General features: G+C 38.9%; 1 protein-coding gene across 3 annotated transcripts in view; it reads right to left on the reverse strand.

The window, feature by feature from the left end:
- The window catches only part of TMEM108 (transmembrane protein 108), a 173,783-nt gene that overhangs the window by 88,447 nt on the left and 63,188 nt on the right, over nucleotides 1-22,148 (reverse strand). For all 3 annotated transcript variants that reach the window (XM_074891686.1, XM_074891679.1, XM_074891697.1), the window contains exon 2: nucleotides 1,340-1,421. In XM_074891686.1, the coding sequence (XP_074747787.1) occupies nucleotides 1,340-1,379 (40 nt within the window). In that variant the 5' untranslated portion in view covers nucleotides 1,380-1,421. The remainder of the gene's footprint in view (nucleotides 1-1,339; nucleotides 1,422-22,148) is intronic.

Here is a 22,148-nt window from a genome sequence, read left to right on the forward strand (position 1 = left end):
CCACTGCTGCCAGTGGGTTTCTGGTTATGGCCCTCGCTGAGGAGATCTTCCCCTGCTGCACTCCAGCCAGGCACCCAACCTCTGGGAGCCAAAGGTGTGCTGCCAGGCAGGTCACCTGGGCACATCTGGCCTAGCTTTATGCTCATGAGAGCAAAATGATCTTGTGTGTACCTCCAGAGTCTCCCTTCAGCTGTCATGAAGGCACAGCTGAGTTTCTCCTATGTCATGGGAGAAGCTGTAAATAAGAACAGGAACACTAGCCAACCTAGAAAAGCAAAAGAAATCTCTCATTCTATACCCCAATGGCAATGAGTAAAGCAAAGATGTGATATTAACTAGATTTCTGTAACAGTCCATAAAACAGTTGTTAAACTTAATTTCCACATGTGCCAATAAAAGTAATAGTCCTTGTATTGCTCATTCCATGCACGTGAAGCATGATTGTCTAGTTTCTGTTTTGCTTGGACAAGAATAAGAGAAATCTGTACAAAATTGTCTATGAAAATATGTATCTTGAAGTCAGAAATTCTGCTGAGTTGGTGAGATCAAACCTTTTTTAGATTTTTACTGAAAATAAGCAATTTCCTTTGTAAAACATATGACAGCAAGTGATTACACTTATATTTCATCTATACTTACTTTATTTAATCTCTAAAATTTTGACAAAAAGTTGTTGCTTGTGACATTGACACTGAAAATTGTCAGTCTACAGATATGCCCAAACAGTGTCAATACTGTTTCACTTGCTCCCATAAACAGGGGAGGCAGCCCCACCTAACACAGTCTAAATTTCACCTGAGTCTTTTTGCTCGACTTTCATGTTGCATGGACTCTTCTGAAAGCCAAAACATACAAAAAAGAAACCAGTCATTTCAGAAAGTGACACAGAATTTAGGTCTCTGTGAGTCTGGAGCTCTCTTCCTTCACTCATAGATCTTTTGAGAGACCACTGCTAGACATGCCAAGTGGGATGGATCCCTTTTGTCCACTGAGAACTAGACAAAAAACATAATTACAAAAATGTTGCATTATTTCTTCCAACCACCATCCTGTTTCTACATTTCAATTTTCTGAGGGTGTTCACAGTTGCAAGGCACAGCAAATCACTTTTACTCTTGTACAAGACCCTGCAGAATCAACTTCAACCCGTTTTTTTAACACATCTCCAAATATCTCAGTTAAGAAGATAATTTAGATTTCATATGGTTCCTCCAGGTACCTGAAGCAAGGCACATGGTTAAGTACCTCCCTGAACTATGTCCAGCATAAATATTACTATCTTATATAAGGATTTGAATTGTTCCTTTCTTACTGAATAAAATAATTAATATGTACTTACTAAACAGTTGGCAATAGAGGACCTGTAAGCTTCTCTTCATGGTATCATGTGGTCCTGCTGGTCTGCCAGTTTATTCATGATTCTGTCAAAAAAATCAAGAGAAGAAGAAAATTATTTATTACAAAATGTTATTCTATTGTTATACCTCTTGATTACAATGTAAGATGAAGCTTCACAAGAAAATTGTATTGATTAGCAATGGGAAATTGCCTAACTGCACTTTGCTTGTGTTAGCCATGCTCTCCAACAGCTTGGCAGAGCTATGGCCAAAAAGGGCAAAAAATTCTCAAGAGTATACAAAATACAGGCACTGAGAATTACTTTCATATTGTGCCTATGACTCGATAAAAATCAACCTCACATGAGTCTTTTTAGTTTGGAGAAAGGGTCCTCACTGGAGGAGCAAATGTGAGATGCGGACACTGCCCGGCAGCTGTGCTAGGCACACAGAGATGGAGTCTCCTCCCCAAGTCTCAAGTTTTTGCATCCCTCAAGAGGTACAGTGAGGAGAAGGTCCACCCTCCTTTCCCAATCTCCACAGCGTGGAGATCCCAAACTGTGCTGAAATGGTAGCAGGGAGGGCAGCTTTGTTCTGGGAATTTTTAGCTTCATGTTAGGCAGCTGTTGCAGCTCATGTCACCTCCTGACCTACCCCACCAGCTACCTGGGCTGCAGCTAGAGCTGCAACTGGAGAACCTTCTCTATGTCTTTGGAAACTTTCTATTTCTCTGAAACTGAACTATCTTGATGTAGGAGGGAATCTCATAATTCTTGTAACTGCTGCCTGAAAATGGGATGTGGCAAAACTATCTGACCACCTCATCTCCCCTCCTTTGCCCACTTCGGGAGCGACTAGTAACATTTTATGTGTCCTCAGATGGTATTTTCAAATACTTGTCACAGATATTTTTCACCTCAGTTTTAAAATTATTAGGAAAAAATAAATCCCAATCGTGCTGATATTAATTATTCACATTGTGAGGAAAATAAATGCATAAATCAGAAGTGAAAAGCAAATGTAGTTCCAAAGTGGTGCTGTGAGTAATGTCTCACTGAGTACCCAAAGACAACACAGCATTTAAGCTCTTCATTCCATAAAAAAGCATTTGCTAAAGATTCATAACCAACTTTGAAAGATAGGACACTGAGATCATCCTCCTAAAATGCCTTGTGTCAATATTAAATAGCATGTAGTATCCTCTAGTTTTCAGTTCAACATAATTTCATCTTCTGAACTCCTGGGGACATTTCTGAGTAATTTTAACATGCCCCCATACAAATATTTCAGAGCTTATTTAAAATGCAAACTTGAAGACGTAAAATAAACAAGTCAAACCCATGAATAACACCTTTGAACTGAATAAATGCTGAAGAATTTCTGAAAACAGAACTATGTTTGACTTTTATGTGGAAGCCTCAGAAAAATCGTGACTTTTCTTGCCTGTGTTCTGTAACAAAAGGTCTTTGGGTTTTGTTATTAGATATGGAAATCTATGTACACAAACACCGTGGTTTTGGATTCTCCCATGCTTTCCATTTAAAACTGGACCTTAAAATCATCTGAGTAACTTGAAGAAATGTCAGTATTTGCAAGGTGTTTTCTCCTAAATGAAAGCAATCATCTGTGAATCAATTTATTATTTTTTAATAAAAGTCAGAATTAGACTCACGTCGTTGTTTGATAATGAGAACTTGCTGAGGGACTCCTGTTCACCCCTTTCTCCTTAAGGTTTACGAAACAGCAAAGCAGACATAGTAAAAAAACCTCAGTCTTTATGCATAAATAGACATCATATAGTCTATTACATCACTTTTCAAAGATGCATATACAAAAAACTATGTTTAGCATCCATTAAGATATTAATAAAAATATATGCAGGAAAGGACAAGAATCAGATAAACCACTGACAATGTAGATTCCATAGCCCCAAGGACTCTGCTTGTAAGTTTGTGTCAAAACAGGATTTACAAGCACTGACCCATCCTGAAGTTATAAAAATACAATGGAAAAAAGGGAGAATCCTAAATTGCAACCCTAAATCCACATTATTTACTTTGTGTAATTTGACTGTGCTACAGCTGATACAACTGTGATACTGTTTTTGGCTGTGAACCACAATTTTTTCATGTTTCTCTTCCATCTCCATGTTAATGCTACCCACAATGTATAAAGGTATTTGCTTACAAATTCTGGTACTGTGATTAAAATAAATGGTATGCTTTTGTGTATATATTTAGACAGGACTCTTATGGTAATTTCACCTGTGCTAAGAAATAGGAACTAGTGTGCATATGGGGAAAGAAACAAAGATTAGCACTGGAAAACTTTTGCTATGTTCTTCCATTGCCCTCAGTTAGAAGAGTTATCTTTTTGACTACATGGCCATATAATTATACATAGAGAACTCAGTGAAGATGCATAAACCAAGTGTTGCCATGAGTTTACAACCTCTCAATTTCTTCAAAGTCCTCGATGTGACTTAGGGTTAATTAGAATAGAATATTTCAGTTGGAAGGGACCTACAATGATCATCTAGCCCAAGTGATTTAAATTTAAACATGGGTGGAAAACACTGCAATTAAACTTCTATAATTTTTAATACTTTATTTCTTGTGTACAGGAAATGCATGCAAACCAAGTATTTATTCTACAGATATTGGAAGGCAAGAGACATTTTATGAGATTTATTTGTATACCTTTGGAATCCAAATCAACAAAGATTTCCAAAGCAGAGACTACTTGTCTCTGAGACTATCAACGTTGCACAAAGTTCAGGCAGATGAACCAGCCCATTAGGTGCCTGAATCAAGACCTGACATAAGAACAGACCCACTGCTGCACTTACCCAGGGGAAAGCTCCAGTGACCCCATTACCCTGTCTTTAACATTAGCTGCTAGCAGGACTGTAGGGAAACAACATGGGAAACAACATAAGTGTAAAGTAATCCTTACACCCTGGCATAGGTTGCTCTATTTCCAGCTGAATAAAGTGTCTGAGCTGCCATGTTTTTTAACTTGACAATAATTATTCCTTACTTATCTCCTCCATGTCATACACAATTTCAGTCTTTCATTAGATCATTTAGAATCTCTTCTTCAAGCTGAGGAACTCTCATCTTCTTGTTTCTGTCATACAGAAAATATACCCTATGTCTGATAATCATCATGCCTTAAGCTGTACATATCCCTTCTAGTTCAGATCTGAGGAGCAGGGAACAAAACTGCATGCAGACATCAAAACTTGAGTGTGTACAGGATTTTCATATTGGACAGTGATGTGTCCTGTTTCTTCTCTACTCCGTTCCCAATGCTGTCTATGATTCTCTTTTCCTTTGTGACTGCTGCTGACCTTTACTCCACTGTTTTATAGAGCTGCCTGGTACAAATCCCTAAGTGGCAATAATTCATCTGGAGTCCATCCTCAGGTATGTAGAGCTAGGACTGGTTTTTGCCTGTGTATGTGACTTTGCAATTATCAGCACTGAATTTCATCTGCCATTTTACCACCCAATCATTTACTACCCTGACATTTCTGAGAGATGGCCTATGATGACCTATTGTATATAACAGCTTCTGAAGTTGCCACAGTTTCAACACTAATACTAATTTCAGCAGCTTCCAATCACAGTTCAATCACAGAAAATCTTCTTTATCTCTGAGAAAGAAAAGTTTCAAGGTCAGGCATTTGAAAAGCTGCAGAGGAAACCTCCTTTCTGAGTATTGACCCATGTCCAGCCATCACAGTACTACCTCATGGCCATACAGGCACACCTAATCCAAAAGTTATTTTCCTGGAAGTACCTGTTTTTTGCAACCTTTAGCTTATGAAAATCTTTTGGAGGTCTTCTGTGATAAATACTTTTATTTATTACAAGCAAGAAAGGTTACATATTGAGTGGCTTGTAGCTGAGAGAGCTTCAGTTCACCAACTCACGATTTCTTAAGTATTTGAGCATGCAGTTTTAGGCACTAATAGATTAGCAGAGTCGCGCACATGCAGATGGAAAATGCAGACACACAGCCAGTTCCTGACCTTGGGCAGATTAATGTAAAACCAGAGCATTACTACCTGTTTTAAATACACCAACTGTCACTTACAAGAAGAAAAAAATACGAAGAGTGAGCAGAAACAGAAATGGTCCTGGAAAAAAAAAAAAATTTCGAAAATGTGTGTTAAAACTTTAATAATCCAAAATCTAATCTGAGTACCTGAGTTTTGTACCCATTTTATCCTCACTCTATTCTTTAACACTTCCCTGAGTTTTCTTGGGAGTACACTTCTCCAATTTTAAAAAATACTCTGCTTTAATATTTGAGAAGCCATTCTGAGTATTTGAAGGAATTATTTGTTACAAATATATGAGATCTTTGATTAAGATTTTTAAAAAAATAATAATTCTTAACCTCAATGTCCTAGATCCCTGTTTAGCTCTCCAAGTAAATGGGCACATTCCCAATTACTCTGAATGCTCACTGTCTCTCCTCTGAAAACCAGGAAATAAAGGTCTAATTATGACTTTTGGGTTTTTTCTATATTGTAATCGATATTGGTGTACCTACTGATATATTTTGAAACAAAGTAATAAAGCTAGTGCAAGTTTGTACTCAAATCAATTTCAATTTATAAATTCAATAGTTAAATTGGTGGAAATTTGTATCCAGAAAAGGTGTCACATGCCTTGCCTCAGAGACCTGTGTTTGAAAATATAAGCTAAGCATTTGGTGTCTGGACTTACGTATCTTGCCCTTTCTAGTGCACAACATTTTGCATATCTTACACAGGATGATGAATAGATGTGTGAAATCCCTATGGACAGCTAGCAATATTGTCTTTCACACTAAGTGATCCCCTCAATGTCGCAGCTAAATTAAAGAGGACAATGAAGATATAATGATGAATAGAAGACGAGAGAGTCCAAAAGAGCTGACAGCTCCCAGCCGTTTGTTATGTCTGATGGGAAAAAACATACCATCGGTGCCTTAAATTAAAGAAGAAATGGAGGAGAACCAAAGATGACCATTGAGGCAAAGCTAACAATCAGTGGAGAACCCTTTTTCTTTGTGAGTCTGTTAAACAGAAACCAGGAGCCTGAAATAAAGAAGCTGAAAAAATGGTAATGGAAAAAGGAGACAGGCAAAAGACATGCCACTTCCATCCCATGAAGCATGCAAACTTTATTATGTCATTTCTGACTGTCTTCTCTCCTCTATGGATCATTCTGGAAAGAACAAAAAGCTACATCACTGACAGTTTTCAACAATGTTATTCCTGGTTCTGCAGAAAATAAAAGAGAAAAAGAAGACACACCTACAAGTTCTTCCTTCTCCAATCATTGTTGAATCCCCAGTCAAGAAAACACAGCCTTGATCCTTTCAGTATTGTACAGTCCTGTGATGTTCAACAGATGCCTTACAAGATAGCAACTGCAGAGGCTCCTCACTTACAACTCAGAGTGCTGTGACTCCCCCAGGAATTACTCACCAAGCGTAAACTCCACCACCAAGATCTTCACCCACTGCTTCCCACAGGGTAGTCACTTAGAGGGTATTCAAGCGTGCCTCAAAATGAAGCAGGTGTACTCTTCTTGAGCACACAGGCCTCAAGCGCAACTTTGTGTTTTCAAGTTTGTCTGATTTGTTTCTTAATTCAATGCCATACTTCCACAACTCAGCTGTTATTTTGCAAAATTTATATCCCAAAAAGCTTCAGGGCATGCTAACAAAAAGATGATTAACCTGCAGCAATAAGATTCCTCCGAGCAAGAATTCTGTGTTCTTGTTCAACATGTGCCACATTGTCTGCTGTGATTTATTTCCCACTGCTTGGAATACGCAAACCATCATTACCATCTTTCTTCATAACATCCTGAGTGCAGCATTTTTTATTTTTATGTCGCGTTTACACTTAAATCTTTTAGCACTCTTTGGAATGGATTCCTCTTTGTAGATCTAAGAAAGAGCAATTCACGTCTACTTCCACAATTATCCTCAAAAGTGTATACTTCTCACTTCCCTGAAGTCCCCAAAGAGTAGGGTGTACCCTACCCTCAGGATATCACAGCTGATCAGAACCAGTCTTGCTGGCGTTGTGTGGATCTGTCATATGTGCATAAGGAATAGTCAGGTAGAAGCTGAACTAGAGATACTACCATGCTTTTCTGCATAGACAAGACTTGCATCCTATGTAACATGAACTTACAAGCAGAGAATCTCATACCATCCAGATAAAAAACAACCAGCCCAAAGCCTCTCTTCTCTCTGCATTCAGATGCAGAGAGAGCATCTACAATCCCCACTGGGCCTGAGCCTGGTTGTGGTTATTCTTGTATCAGTGTTTGAATCCATACCTTCCCATTACTACAGAGATAAATACAAATCAAGAAAAACACACAGAGAAAGCAGTGTCAACGCGCAAGGAAAACCTTTCAGTAATTGCTCCCTCTTCCCCAGTTTCCCTGCTTCATCATTAACTTTTGAAATCCCAATCCCCACATCTCTGCTAACATAATAGTTCAAATGACTGTGTTCCAACAGGCCTCCTCCCAACTGTGACAGTGTCTCCATGAACAGTCCTAGGCTAGATGATCACTTAAAAGCTACTGTCATTAGCATGGTGAGTGGAGGACATTGTCACCTAACTGATTCTCCACCACCTTCCTTTATTCACATGTCAAACCTAGGGCATGTCGATGAAAGGGAGAGGGAGGAAAGGCCTAAACTCTTGGGGTTCACTGTCATAAAAACAGGTGGGCATGAAGAACCTCATCTCCAGGTGACCATGGTCAGTGGAAGAACTTAGTCTGAAAATGCCAGGAACACTGCTGTTGCTTTTGGCTGTCTAATGCCTTGGCATCTGCAGTAATCTTATGAACAATCACTGAAACAGCCAAAGGCAAGTGTTGAAAGGGTATGGAAAAATGACAGGAAAAATACAAGGGTGTAAATAAAAGGTCATTTCACGTGAGACTTCCCTGCTTTGATGTATGCTTGCCCTCCAGCAAGCTTGAGCCCAATGACCTTTTTGGAAAAGCTGTGACAGACAGAGTTACTGTCTTGGCTGATTATAACTGAGAAGTCCCAAAGATGAAGATTGGAATAACTATAAAGCACTAGGCTACTGAATGCCCTTCACACTCCATTGATAGTGCAAGGGACTTTATTTCTTGATTTTGTTCCTAATTATCTACCATTAGCAAATACTTTTGAAGGCAGCTCCAGTGGGAGAGAAGTCTGAACATCAATTGTTCTGGTTGTTTCTTGATCCCACAGGTGCACAGACATGACTGTGTGTCTGTCTGTCTCTCCAGTTGTAGAAGAAGAAGATAAGAAGCAGCCTCTCCTTTTCATCATTCATCTCTGTGGAGCTCTGAGAAGCTAACATTGTCATAAGGATCAAACTGACTTAGCAGCTCTAGGGATAATTAGAATTTGGTCATTAACACGCATTGGAGGTGGAGAGGAGAAGACTTGTGTGTGCATTTTAAAACTTGTATGAATTTGGATGAAGTAGCATTTATGTAACATAAGTTCTTTTGCTCTATTTTTCTCCTACACCATTATTTAAGCTACACTGCTTACTAGTTAGATATTATTTTGTTGTAGTTATACCACATATAAAAATACTTTTCCACTTTTGCCAATTTGTTCCAAACGAATTAACCAGCTGGTTACTGTTATCAAGTTATTATACATCAAAGCTGAAAGACAGTCCCACAGGTCAGTGTCTATTTTTTGCAACAACCTAACACTGGATTGTGACACTAGTCATTTTAAGGCACTACAGAGTGTTATTAGTTACTCTTACTTTACAACAAATCTATTGCCACAGAAGGTCTTCTGGGTGCCCATTTGTCTTCTGTTGCTTAAAAAGGCAATTTTTTTCTAGTCACATTACCAGGGTGCCATTTTCCAGGTGGAGGAAGTGACTTCTGCCACTTGAATAACATTAAAATCTCTATTATCTAACAGTAATATGACACATAAAACACACACCTGAGCCTTCCAAACCTCTTTCAGGAAATCTCACATATGCAAATATGTGCTTTGTAAATTTAGTTCAACTGGAAAACTAATAATAATATATTAAGGTCTAGCTACATAAATATTTCCATTATAGTTCTTTCTTTTCATTTGAAACTTATCTTTGATGATGAAATTTTATTGAACAGCTTGAAACATGCTAGTTTCACAAACTGAAGAAAAAGAGTCCAACTTCTCTGAGTTTGGGGAAGGATCATCTTTCACATTGCAACATTAAAAAAAAGTGAAACAACTGGGTCGAAAAAATTGTACAGAAATAGTCTTTAGTGAAAAGAACCTTTCACTGTCTTCTTGAAAAGACTTTTTTTTAAAAAAAAAATGATAGATTTAAGACTAAGTTGTGTAATTTTTCAAAATTTTCTTTATGGGTCTTATGGAGCCAAACCAAAGAAAATCTTTTAATATCCTATCAAGTTCATGATGAAAATGTCACATGCTGCACTATGCCCAGGAAGCATTCAGCAGTCAGTGTAAATTGTCTGCTCTTTGACAGGAAAACTTTATAACCATTGGAAGCTCTGCTGCTAAAAGACTTTCTTGGCACACAAAACTACAATAGTTAAGATATCTCTATAACTTCTGGGAAAACAAAGAAAATATAGCTTGTTCTTTCTTGTCAGTCACAGCAGGGAATGGATGTAGAAACAAGCTCTGTTTCCCCATCACTCTTGTGATGGCATGTTTTCCCGGGAGGATCTCCCACGGCATCTCACCTGCCTCAGGGTGTCCACAATGTGGATGCTGACATTTGATTTACTCACCTAAACTCCCTCTGTAGAGAGCAGGTAGATTGGCTCCTCTGAATCCTGATGCTTGTGACCTGTTTAAAATGCCTCTGTTGGAAGGAGGAGACCCATCCCTTATGTGGGGCTGTTACTCTCCATTGAATTTCAGAGGGCTGTGGGTTCACCATTCATTTCAGCTCGTACCACTGAAAATGAGGATCCCAACATCTGTACAAAGGAATCCCACCCAGTGCTTTCTCCAGCTACAGGGATCTCAAGGTTTATGGGGTTAACTTCTCTGCAGCTGTGTTAAACTGTTCCCTTGTTCCCATTGTGTAGGATACACAATAAGAAAGACTTAATGTAAATAACAGGCAAGCAAATAGCTCTGCCTGCACTGTAATAAACACTGAAAAGGATGCACCTTTGTGAAACAGCTGAAAACAGGCTTTTCACATTATTTGGCTTGATTAAATGTAAATATTTCAAGTAGAGAAGAAAAAAGGGTGCAAAAGAGAAGGTACTATTTTCCCTCTCTTACAATATGGTACTGTATTCCTAAGGTTGGTTGATTGGGTCAAATTTTCAAGAATGGAAAGCATCAACTGTAAACAAAGCGGAGCAGGCATGCTCTGCATGTCTGAAATCCAGGCCAAAATACCAGTTTCATAAAGATGCTTGAGTATAGAAAAATGCAAACAAGTACCTTGCTGTCAAACACCTGTACTTGGCACTGAAAACACTGTTACACTGGCCCTAGATGACTTTAAAGAAAATCCTTAGTAGAGGTGGAAACATCTCAATATAACATTTTAACTGCAAGATCATCTTCCCTTTAGTAAAGGCCAAAATTATCCAGCTAAACAAATAACCCTTAATAAACCACCACAACATTGTGCATCACCATTATCTGATTTACAGTGAACTAAAGATGTGAGCTAAGAAAGGAAAGTGCCTGTAATTGTTTTGACAAAAATCTCACAAACTGGGTTTTAGCTTTGAAAACTTTAACTGTAAAGAGGGTCCCTTTCACTAACTTGCCTCAAGAGACTGTAAAGATACACAAGAAGAAAAAGGTCAGGATAGACTAATTAAGTTTTGGCCTATCTCTAGGGGAATTTCAACTGACCTGATGTAAGATAAGTACAGAAGAGCCCAGTGCATGACCCATATATTCTGCTTTGTCTCCCAACTCCCTGGCTAGTCTACATCTATAAAGCAAAGACGAAATAGTCGCTAGTGAAGGATGCCAACATAATGCTTTTCTGACTCCATCAGATGCTGAATCCAGTCCACAAAACCAGCCTTTTTGAAAACTGAAGATGGGTAAGGAACAAGCGCTTTGAATTAGGTTGCAGTGCCCCACCAGTGTATTTTGATTGTGGTCCATCCTATTGTATCAAAGAAGATCATGTAATTAAGAAGAACAGAAACACCTCAGCTGCCAAAAAAAAAAAAAAAAAAAAATATCAATGCATTCATCACTGCAGTTTTGAATTGCACATGTTTGTTTATGTATGTATATAGCAGATGATGGCCATTTTCTGCTTATCTTTCCTTATTTCCCTATCTATACTAGCATGCCTCTCCCAGTGCCAAAAGAAAAAAAAGAAAAAAGGAAACAATTAACAAACATATATGGCATTTCACCTTTTTCGTTTCAGTGAAAAGAAAATCATATTAAACTTCCCATCAAAATATATGTTTAAGAATATTTCCATGACAGTTTTGGATGGAATGTTTTGAACCAGCTCTAATCATAATGTGTAAGTATAGCATAAGGATCTAATTTCACAATGACAGGTTATAATAGACATGTACAAGTACCTAAGATTGAAAGAAACATTTTATTATAGTTGAAAAAAGCGTAGTAGGAGAGCATAACCACCTTCTGAATTCTTAACCATTCAGTCTCAATGGTGCATTAATATATTTAATCGTAACACATACTGTTGGTTTTTTTAACAGAGCATAAATTCCTAGCAAAACCAACACAGTCTATAATGATATTTTGGTAAAAATATCAGTACAGTAAACAAACATGAAATGTTGGGGTTTTTTAAGTCCTCCTCGTGTGCCTTGCTAGATCCTCTTGCCCCCACAACAGGGTGCTAGTTCTGTGGCAATCCCAACTGAACTGTTTGCTAGTTTCCTTTGTACAGTTACTTTAGAGCACACGTTCATCTTGAAATACAGTCTATCACTTCAAAGACTAAGTCTGTCTGAAGTAGCTTTTTCTATGCAATCATAACAACTTCTGCTCTAAGAATAGAGATATCTTTGGCAGATTTGGATGGATGGATGTACACAGTCATATGTAAATGCATGTACACAGTCATATGCTCCAGAAAGATGATGTCTTGACCTACGTCTCCCTGGCTAAACCTCCTTTTAGCAGAGCCAATAACTACCTCTCTTATAATTAGACATTCAATATGGTAAAAAGAGAAGGGAGATAAAGTGAGCTCTGAAATATGACTGCTCGGCTTTGGAGGGCTGATCAACATACATGGGAAAGTAGAAGAGTACACTCGCTTAGACTTGACATTTCATCTGAGAGTTTATTATGACTGTGTCTAGTTCAAGGGACATCATTTATTTATCCTCAACTTTCAGCCCCAGGGTTTGATGTCAAAGGAAGAAGTGGCCTCAGAAACAACAGGGGACTACAAACCAGTGACCCAGTCATAAATAGCAGCCCCGTTTTACAGAAGAATATTTCGCACATCATTTTGACACAGTGGGTGGGAATAAAATGAAAAATTTACATGGCATCAAACAGAAATATAGCCCCATAAACATTTAGGTTTGGAGGGAGGTGGCAGGAAACAGGCTCTTGATAATTTCCAAATTATTCATTCTTGTCCATGCAAGGTTATTGTAGTGCAAACACTGCATTTCATTTGAAAATGTATGTAGTCCTGCCTGATTCAATAGGAAGAGTCTCAAAGAAAATTAAATGTCAGAGCAGTGCAGCTTATTGGCTTTACTCAATGTAAATTCACTTTTTATGCAACTGTGAATAATAATGCCCTGCTCTGTGTCAATGTGATGTCAACAACTTCAGGCTTTGGAGAGGGGGACTGAAGGCAAGAGAAGGAGCGATAGGGGCACATTCACTGCTAACCTGGCACTGTGTGAGATTTAGCTCTACATGACAGGTCTCTAGCTTTAGAGAGGATTTAGCACACTGATCACTCTGTGTCTTATTTTCTTCCCTTTCACTTTGTACAGCCAGCTAGACTGCTATTGGCTAAACAGTTCATCTTCCCTCCTTCAAAAGATTCAAACACTGGCATATATAGACATGCAAGTAAGCCAGAAGGAAATCCATATGAAAGAATACAGGAAATCTCAAAAAGCAGCATCTGAAAACACGTCATGCTGTCAAGTAAGATTATGCTCAAGTGCACAATTTATTCTAATAGGTTAGTGAAAACTCTTATTTACTGCCCAGAAACGTGAAGTTCTTCCTCAAGCAAAACCCACTGACCCTGATGGGACCTTTGCTTCAGTACAGACCCCAGCACCTGGTTCAGGATTTGTCAAGCAGTGCAAGCAAAGGCCACTGTTTCAAGAAGGTTGTTCTTTTTTTTTTTTTTTTTTTTTTTCTTCTCTAACAGAGGTAAGAAACAGCATAGGTGCAAAAAGAATAAGAAACGGTAAGACTTCATGTTTGATAGGTGGATTTAATAAACAAACACCTGCCTGAATGACTCACCTCAGCTAAAATGTGATGAGGATAGTTTCAGGTCCACCAAATATTCTTTTCCTACATTGCAAGCAAGATGGGCCATGTTCTGAGCTGCCAAGTGCAAACCCAGAGTAACTCCAGTGACTGTCATAGCATGATGCGATTGAATATGAAAATTAACTGATGAAGGAAAAAGGGGAAGAATGGCCTTGTGTAAAGTACTGAACAGCACAGGAGAGGATCTGGGGGACACTGGATTATTACAGCAGGATTTCTGTGGGTACAAACTTCAGTGAGACTCCCCTCTCATACTGAAAGCTAATGGACCCTAACTCCTGTTTGTGCATCTGAAAACCATCTCTTTATCTTAGTCTCTCTGTTTTCCTATTAAAGGAAAGTCTTTCAGGGAAACAGAGTCTACCTTCTCCATGCCTTGCTTGATTGCACCATGGCTTTGCTTCTGTAGGCTGTAAAAAGTTGGGGGAAATGTGTTGTCTCTTCCGGGTGCAATTCACTTCTGAGCCATGAGTTCAGCCCTACAAGGACGGAAGATGGGAGGTGCCTAGCCATGGGTCTATCGTATGACATGATTGTCCCCTCATCCCCTATCAGCTCACACAACTGAGCAATGAGGCCACCCAGGGATGTGATGAAGGATCCTTTTCAAATAAAAATGCGGCTTCTCTCTTGCTTCGAGAGCTCCTGCTCCTGTGTGCTAAGATTGCAATGACAGAGTTGCAGAAGACAGGAATCAATAAGAAGCAATGAGAGCCCTTTTGATGCATCTATCCCTGCAGTGCAAAAGTCTGCACTGGTGACAGTCTGTACACACTGTGACAATCCAAATAATAAACTCACATACGTTGGTTTTTTGCCTACTATCCAGCCTCACTCAGCCTAAGAGCAGGGACTGACCACACACATTCAGTGAGTCAAGGTCACATGAAGAAGGAACCTGCTGTTTACTGCATCTCTGCCTTGCTACTGATGGCACTGGACAGTCCAATGAGAATGAGGTAAGGGCCTGGAGAACCACCATGGTCGTGCCCAGGGCAGCCAAAAGCTGCCCTGGGGAACTGGATTCTCTCTTTGCCTCAGTACCTAATGCCAAGGAAGTCACAAAAACCAAGCTCTGCACAGGCAGTCATTAATTGCATCTTCCTTGTTTACTCAGAGCAGAGCGCAAAACACCTGCGCTCTGATCTGTGAAAGCATGGAGCAATTCCAACTGTAATGGACTCGGCAAAAGCTGACTCGAGAACAAAGAAAGGGCGATCAAACATTATTTCTGGAAAATCAGGGCACAAACATCTCAAGTTGGGCATCTAAATTAAATGTCCCTTCTTGACATTATGCTTCTGTGCCTTATTTTCCCTGGTGTATAATGTCATTTCACCTTATCGGTACCATTGTGAAGATAAATTCATTAATGTTTGTAAAGTGCTCAGATGCCACAATAATGAGAGCCACAGAAGTGCTCCCCAGGAAATTAATAACTCTGGCTTCAAAGCTGGATCTGCATGATGTACAGTTATGGGAGGAAGGGGTGACATAATGAACTACTAAGATAAAATAAAATATTGATTCATCTGAGCAGTGCTGACTGAAATCTCTACTTATTTAAGAGAGCTTTGCTTTGTACCCTTTAACAGGCTTTTAAGTGTAACTTACACTGTTTAAAAAAAAAAAAAAAAAAAGGAAAATGGGAAAAAAAAGACCCCAACTCAGAAACTGTATCACACAGCCCTACAGACACCCACACAATCCTCCAGAGAACCAGAGCCTTTAGGTCCTCAGCCCAGACTTTTAACACTTGAGCTAACACTTGACCTTACCTTATTGATAGTCTGGTCTCTTCTGCCAGAATCCTGTCCATGTCTCTTTCTTCTGTGTATTGCCTCCATCCCGTCTTAAAATCCCACCCATTCCTCCTCAGTTCCCCTCTGCTCCTACTCTCTCTGTCTCACCACTTTATTTCCACATATTCATCTCTTTGTCTCTCTTCTAGTTTCCCTTACACAGAGACCATACCCCAGCCCTGTCCTTTCTTTCTTAATCATTTCAACACCCGAGTCTACCACCTAGACCATGGTTACAACCTTTGTATCCCCTGTCTGCAGCACACTCCCTACTGACAAAATCCAAGGAGTGCTGAGCTGCAAAACTTAAAGAAACATACAAGGATAAGGATTTTTCAGACCAGAACACAAGCTAATCTGGCAGACTTTCACTATAATGCAAAAATCTTTAACCTTAACTCCCACTATAGAAATCCCTCTTAGTTTTTGTCCTGCATCCTTCTTTCTCCATAATAAATTTCAATTTCCTGATCTGTGATATAGACGTCCCACAAAATAATAGAAGGTACTGTAACTTCATGAAACATGATTCCTCTGCCCCGCCCCCGTATTTTTTTTTTTCTCAGAGACTAAACTATTTTTACCGAACTGAAAAAATTGCAGCTTGAAATTGGAACAGACATTTTCTGGGTTGGAAGATTTCACTTTGAATGGTAACAAAACAGTTTTACTGAGTGAGGCATCAGGCAACCTGTACCATACTTAAGGTCAACAGAGTCCTTGCCTATACTGTTCTGCACTCAGGAAGACTCTGACCCACGAAATCACATCAGGCACTTGAATCTGTTCAAGGAAGCAATCAAACCATCAAGAAGGGGAAGTCCTGTAGATAAATGTGTCTGATTCTTCATATACTTCCCTCCAAATTATGCAAGAAAACTTCTGTCTGTTTTTTGCTGGACTGTATACTCTGAGGTGTATTATGATTTACAGAATTTATCATTGCAGAGTTCCTCAATTTCATTCATATTGAAAAATATGAATGCAAATCTTTAACTGAAAAATATTTAAAGAAATTAACTAAAATAACATATAGAATAATTTTGCAACAAATGCATTAATTGTATGCAAACTGAATTAAGTCTTTTATTAGCATGTAATTGGGGGAAATATTAATACATTATTTTAATTTGAAAAAATCGTAAGTTAGAAGCTTTAAAACAGAAAGCTGCATAATGGCAGCTTTAACATTAAGATGTTATTGTAAAAATGAATGTATATAATGAACTCAGAAAAATAGAAATATAAGTGTCTGATCCTTTCCTTGTTTCCTGTACATCTGCATTGGAGTTCGCCTATTGTTATTCAACTAGCTAATCATCATCTTTTGTGTGGTGTGATTGTGTTTTTACTCAGAGAGGCTAATCTGTGAAGACATCTGTTATTTGGTAGATAATAGGCCATTTCAAGTCTCAAAGCCCTGCAAGGCATTTCTGAAGAAGGAGAAGTAGATACATCTGTTCCCACCAGGTAGGACTACAACTGAGCATGCTGTAACACAGCAGAACAAAACTCTTTTACTTGCTATTCACCAAAATGCTAAATGAACATGGAATGATGAAAACAAAGAGCAATTCTGGTGTAGTTTGTTAGGGCTGGGAGGGAGACAGACTTCATATAAATCATTTAACATTTTCTTGAGAAAACAGAACATCTCACGCCAAAGAACAGTGGGACTTGTCACAGTGATAGCAATCCACAGGATCTATAAACCAGACACAAGTCACAAAAAGCAGTGCTCTGCTGAATCTGATGTTCTGGTTTTGGTAAAGGTCAATATTAGATATTTTGAGGGCAATACAAATGCTTGTTTATTCACTTGGAAAGAAAAGCTTGTGCTGTTGCTCCCTAATAACTTATCCATATGAACCAGTTCTCTCCGCATTCCACTGAAAATATACTATCTCTGCATTATCCATGAATCAACTGCAGCTCAGAATAATCCTTATCATGAATTTGGGAAGAAACAGGACCTATCTTTATCTTCAGGCTGCCTAAGTAACCTAGCACAGAGTAGCTGCATTCTTCAAGCTTCCATTCCTTACATCTTCATCACTGTCAGTCTTTCCTATTGTGCTATGAATGTAGATGAGACCCATATATTCAGCTTTATCTTACCTAGGATTTGTGATGCTTTTACTGACAACTGACTGCTCCTAAAGTAGGCTGACCATGCAAATAGCATTATATATGTCAGTAGGGGGACAATGTGTATATGTGAACTTACAATACGTACAGGTTCTTTGTATTTAGACATCAGAATAGCACTAGCCACAAACTGCAAATTCAAGGAGTTCATGTAATTTCCTACTCCAGTTTCAACCTACTCGTGTATTTTGGAGAACCATTACCTAAACAGGAGTTAAAGTTTTTTGGCTTGTTTTTTTACTGCCTCAGCTCACAGGCCTACAATACTGCAGAGATAGCAGAGTTGATGCAGTGTTGCCTCGTTCTCTGATGAGTCAATTGTAGAAATGCAAAACTGAAGTGACATATGATGTTGACAGTTTCTGCTGGTGTGTACGACAGTGGTGTTCAGTGAGATCAGTTAGACATGTTTCCAACACCAATCTTTTTTTTTTTTTTTTTTTAGGTTTCAGATATTTGCAAAATCTTCTTGGATGAGAAAACAGCCTTTCATTTTTTTTCTCAGAAAAATAAGGCTCCACTCTGTAGTTTGGTGGTTAGGCTAGTTATGCACAACCTAGCTAAGTACTCTAACCATCACTCTGCTGAGTACTCTAACATATGACTTCCCTCAATGCCCTGCTAGAGCTATTTTTCCATTTTGTATAAATAATTAAGACATAAAAACAGTGAAGGCCTGAACTTGAGTCTCCCATGTGTAATGTGAGTGCCCCATCCACTAAGTGACAGGGTCAGTTTCTCTGGCTCTCTCTGGCTATGAACACTGAACTATTTGAGGCAGAACATCTATAGCAGGACAAACTGAGAGACACTGATTCTGTAGTCTGCTGACTCACAATTTGGGTGAAAAGAATAAACCGACACACATAGCTTTAAAACTCAGGTAGTTATTTCCTTGTTCTACTTCTTGATTGTGACACCTATGTATAACCATCAATGGTCTGAGATCTCTGGACAACATTAAACCAAGCGATTCCCTGTTAAAAATGTATGCACATTTTGTCAGAGATATTAAGCACAGGCCCATGAAGGTCTTTTGTGTTGACAATAGTTTGGCTACAGCAAGAGTCAAGAAAGACTACAGCTGCTGTAGATGACTGGCAGGTGCCTCCAAAGCCTACACATATAATGGGATGATTACAGTCAATGCCACAGTATGCTCTCACCTTGCATATATGCCATAAAAGCATCCTGAATGCATGTGCAGTCCCAGTTTCACCATGTGCAGGGCAGGCTTCCAAGCAGTTTAAAGATTTGGGAATGACAGGAACTGTTGCTCCTAGATACCATCTACATATAAAGAAGTATCTCCCAAAGGAGTCAAGATCTTGCAATCCCAGGCAAGACAGATACACTCTAAACATCTGTGTTACATCTACATAGCCTTTTGCACTTAAGGGCAAACATATTTTGCTGAAGATGCAAGTTGGCTGAAGGCAAAAGCCATACAGTGTGGTGCTATGCTCCAGGGAATAAAACCAGCCTCTTGACAGAGCTCACTGGATCAAGCATAGTTAAGACAGCTATAGGGTTGTGTTTTTTGGGCAGTCAGGAGCAAAGTGAACTCAGACTGGTCTGCAAAACACCATCAGAGGAGAATTAATAGGCAGGAAACCCTACTCCTGGTAAGAGATTTATCTGTAAAATATGAAGTAATAGCTCTGTGTGGAAAACAGATCCTGAAAGGAGTGCATTACACATTTATGGTATAAAATGCTCTACAGAAGAAGGAAACATCAGAAATGAACTAATAACAAAAAAGATCAGCAGTAACGGTATAAAATACAACACATCAGACAAGTTTTCAAGCAATAGTGCAAATACGTTTTACACAGTTTTGACCTCATCAGTGGCTATTCCTCTCTACCAGTGCAGAATCCATGCAATTAATTCTTGCTTTGCAAGACTCCATGGTGTCTGGAGGAATTATTATCCAGCTTAACAGCAGACTTGAGGCATATTCTCCTATTTTTTTAGCCATATAAAAATTAGGAATCTCATATAAGCTATTTGCCTAAGCTCTTTTTAATCAATGCAAAATACACAGGGTGTCCTCGGTGATAACCGATCTTGTCTTAACAAGGTTAGGATGAAGCCCTACCTTAAAATAGGATGGCTCACGACCTGCAGGTGGCCTTCTCCCCTCACTGATGACGTGAAAAGCCTAGGTGCCTTGCCCCATGTGAACAGGCCTTTTTTTAGAGAACAAAGACTTAGTGAAACAGATTTCAGCCTAACTGGTTAGTCCAAAATCAGATCTGGGGACTTGATCAGTGTCAGAAATAAAACCAAGGCTTTCACAGCCTCTGACTAGTGCCTTAGCTTAAAACCCAAGTTTCTCTTCCAAGTGGGTGCTGCAGTGGAACATATAGATGAGATTCCTCCCCATAATATGTCTAGAGCAACTACATGTAAAATATGCTACTCAGGCCATGACACAGTATTGCTAAACAGATGCTAGCACTGAAAGAAGTTCAGACATAAAACTGATCAAAGAGATGGTGAAATTATCTATAAGGAACAATTTTAATAGACACTGGATAAATACTGTATAGACACATGAAGTATAGAGATGGTAGAACAAGAAAGAATCAAGACAAATTCAGAAAGGCAAAATATAGGGAAAAATAACATAAAGGATTTCACAATACCCAGACACTTTCTGTTATGGAACAGTCTTCCAAGACAAGTGGGGTGAGTAGAGACAGCACATTATAAAATAGATAGGCAAAACACTTGGAAATATATTGCCAGACAGAACAATTTCACAGGAATTTGGTGCTTCAGTAGCCCATGTCTCTCTCTAGCTTCCATGCTTCTATTTTATCACCATCAGTTCAATTATGCACTTGCTTCAGTCCACAAGAAATATTAAAATGAAATCTGGAGACACTGCTTGAAATTGCAAACAATGATCAGTTAGCATTTCTCACTGTACAATTTATTACCTTTCCTTTTCATGGTCTTTGTCATGCCCTTAAGTGCCACACTGATTTACTACACTGTTGTACTTAATTATCTCTAGTGCTTTATTTCAGAAGTGATACTATTCTTAGCTGTTTCTTTATTAGTAATATTGCATTCAGAGGGACCATCCCATCATCCATTTTAAAGCCATAGCAGCAAGTCCAGATCTGTAGTTTAGAAAGAAGGGATAAATTTCAAGTATTTGGGGAACAAGATACTGCTGTAAACTACAGAAAGCAAGCTCCAACATTAGTTTACACCAACAGGTTTGAGGAAAAAAAAAAGCTAGCAAGCAGCCAGCTCCTCTCTGGAAGGCACTAAGATTATTCTGAGAGTGAGACAAGACAACATTCAGATACCTGAGAAATTAATTTTTGCTCAGAGTCTTTAACTCTAATATAACACGCTGCAACGAAGCTTTCACCTATCTCACCTGGGAGCACAGGAATGTGCTAGCTGGCACACGTGAGAACATGGTGAGAGCCAGCTGTGAACACATGCAGATTGGAAATCAGAAGATAATCACTAGGGCAGCAGAGATTTCAGACTGTAGTAGTGGAATAAAAAAACCCCTTAGTTTTTAAAATGGAGCTCAGCGGGTCTGTCAAAGGGTGATTGATACAGTAGTTGAAACAGAAGGGGACTGGCTTCCAGGTCTGTGTTTCTGGAAAGGCTCTTTTGTTAAGGCCAAGCCAAATAACAATGACCTGTGATTTTGTTACTCATGCTTCTGCATAAGAGTACTTCAGAATATGTATGAAATATAAGTAGAAAACTACAAGAATTAGAAGTGGAAGAAGAAAGATACCTGAAATCTAAGGAGCAGACTCAACCTATTAATAAAAGCAATTTGTATGTTCAATGAGACAGAGATTCCTGCAACCCAAACCCACTATAGACATGACAATAGAATATAGACTCCTGTGATGTTTACTCTTAAAAAACCTACCCATGAGTCATGGAGGAGTGGTTTAGATCGCTTAAAGAATCACTGTCAAAGGTATTGCCAAAGTGATTTTAGTGTGAATTTGTAAAAGTGCGACTTAAATTTTGACAGTAAATGTGACAGTGTTTTAACAAGATTCGATGGCAAGGTTCACCTGGTATTTACTGCATAGAGGACAGGGTCAGTGAAACTGTCAAGGAGACCCTCTCGTTGAGTCGTGAGGTTCAGAATGGACCCCCTTGCTTTCTAAACTCCTTCTCAGAGAGAAGTCTAGGTGAGCCTGGATCTACTCCTAGGTCCCAGACTTGGTCAATAGTTTATGTCAAATGGAAAGGTACAAAGAGTAAGGAAAACCTTTCGTTAAGTTACCACACCAATTGTTTAACGTCACAGGGGCTTACAAAATTAACTTAGGTAGGTTATAAGCTC

This window comes from Strix uralensis, chromosome 1, assembly GCF_047716275.1.
Source record: "Strix uralensis isolate ZFMK-TIS-50842 chromosome 1, bStrUra1, whole genome shotgun sequence".
Classification (NCBI taxonomy): domain Eukaryota; kingdom Metazoa; phylum Chordata; class Aves; order Strigiformes; family Strigidae; genus Strix; species Strix uralensis.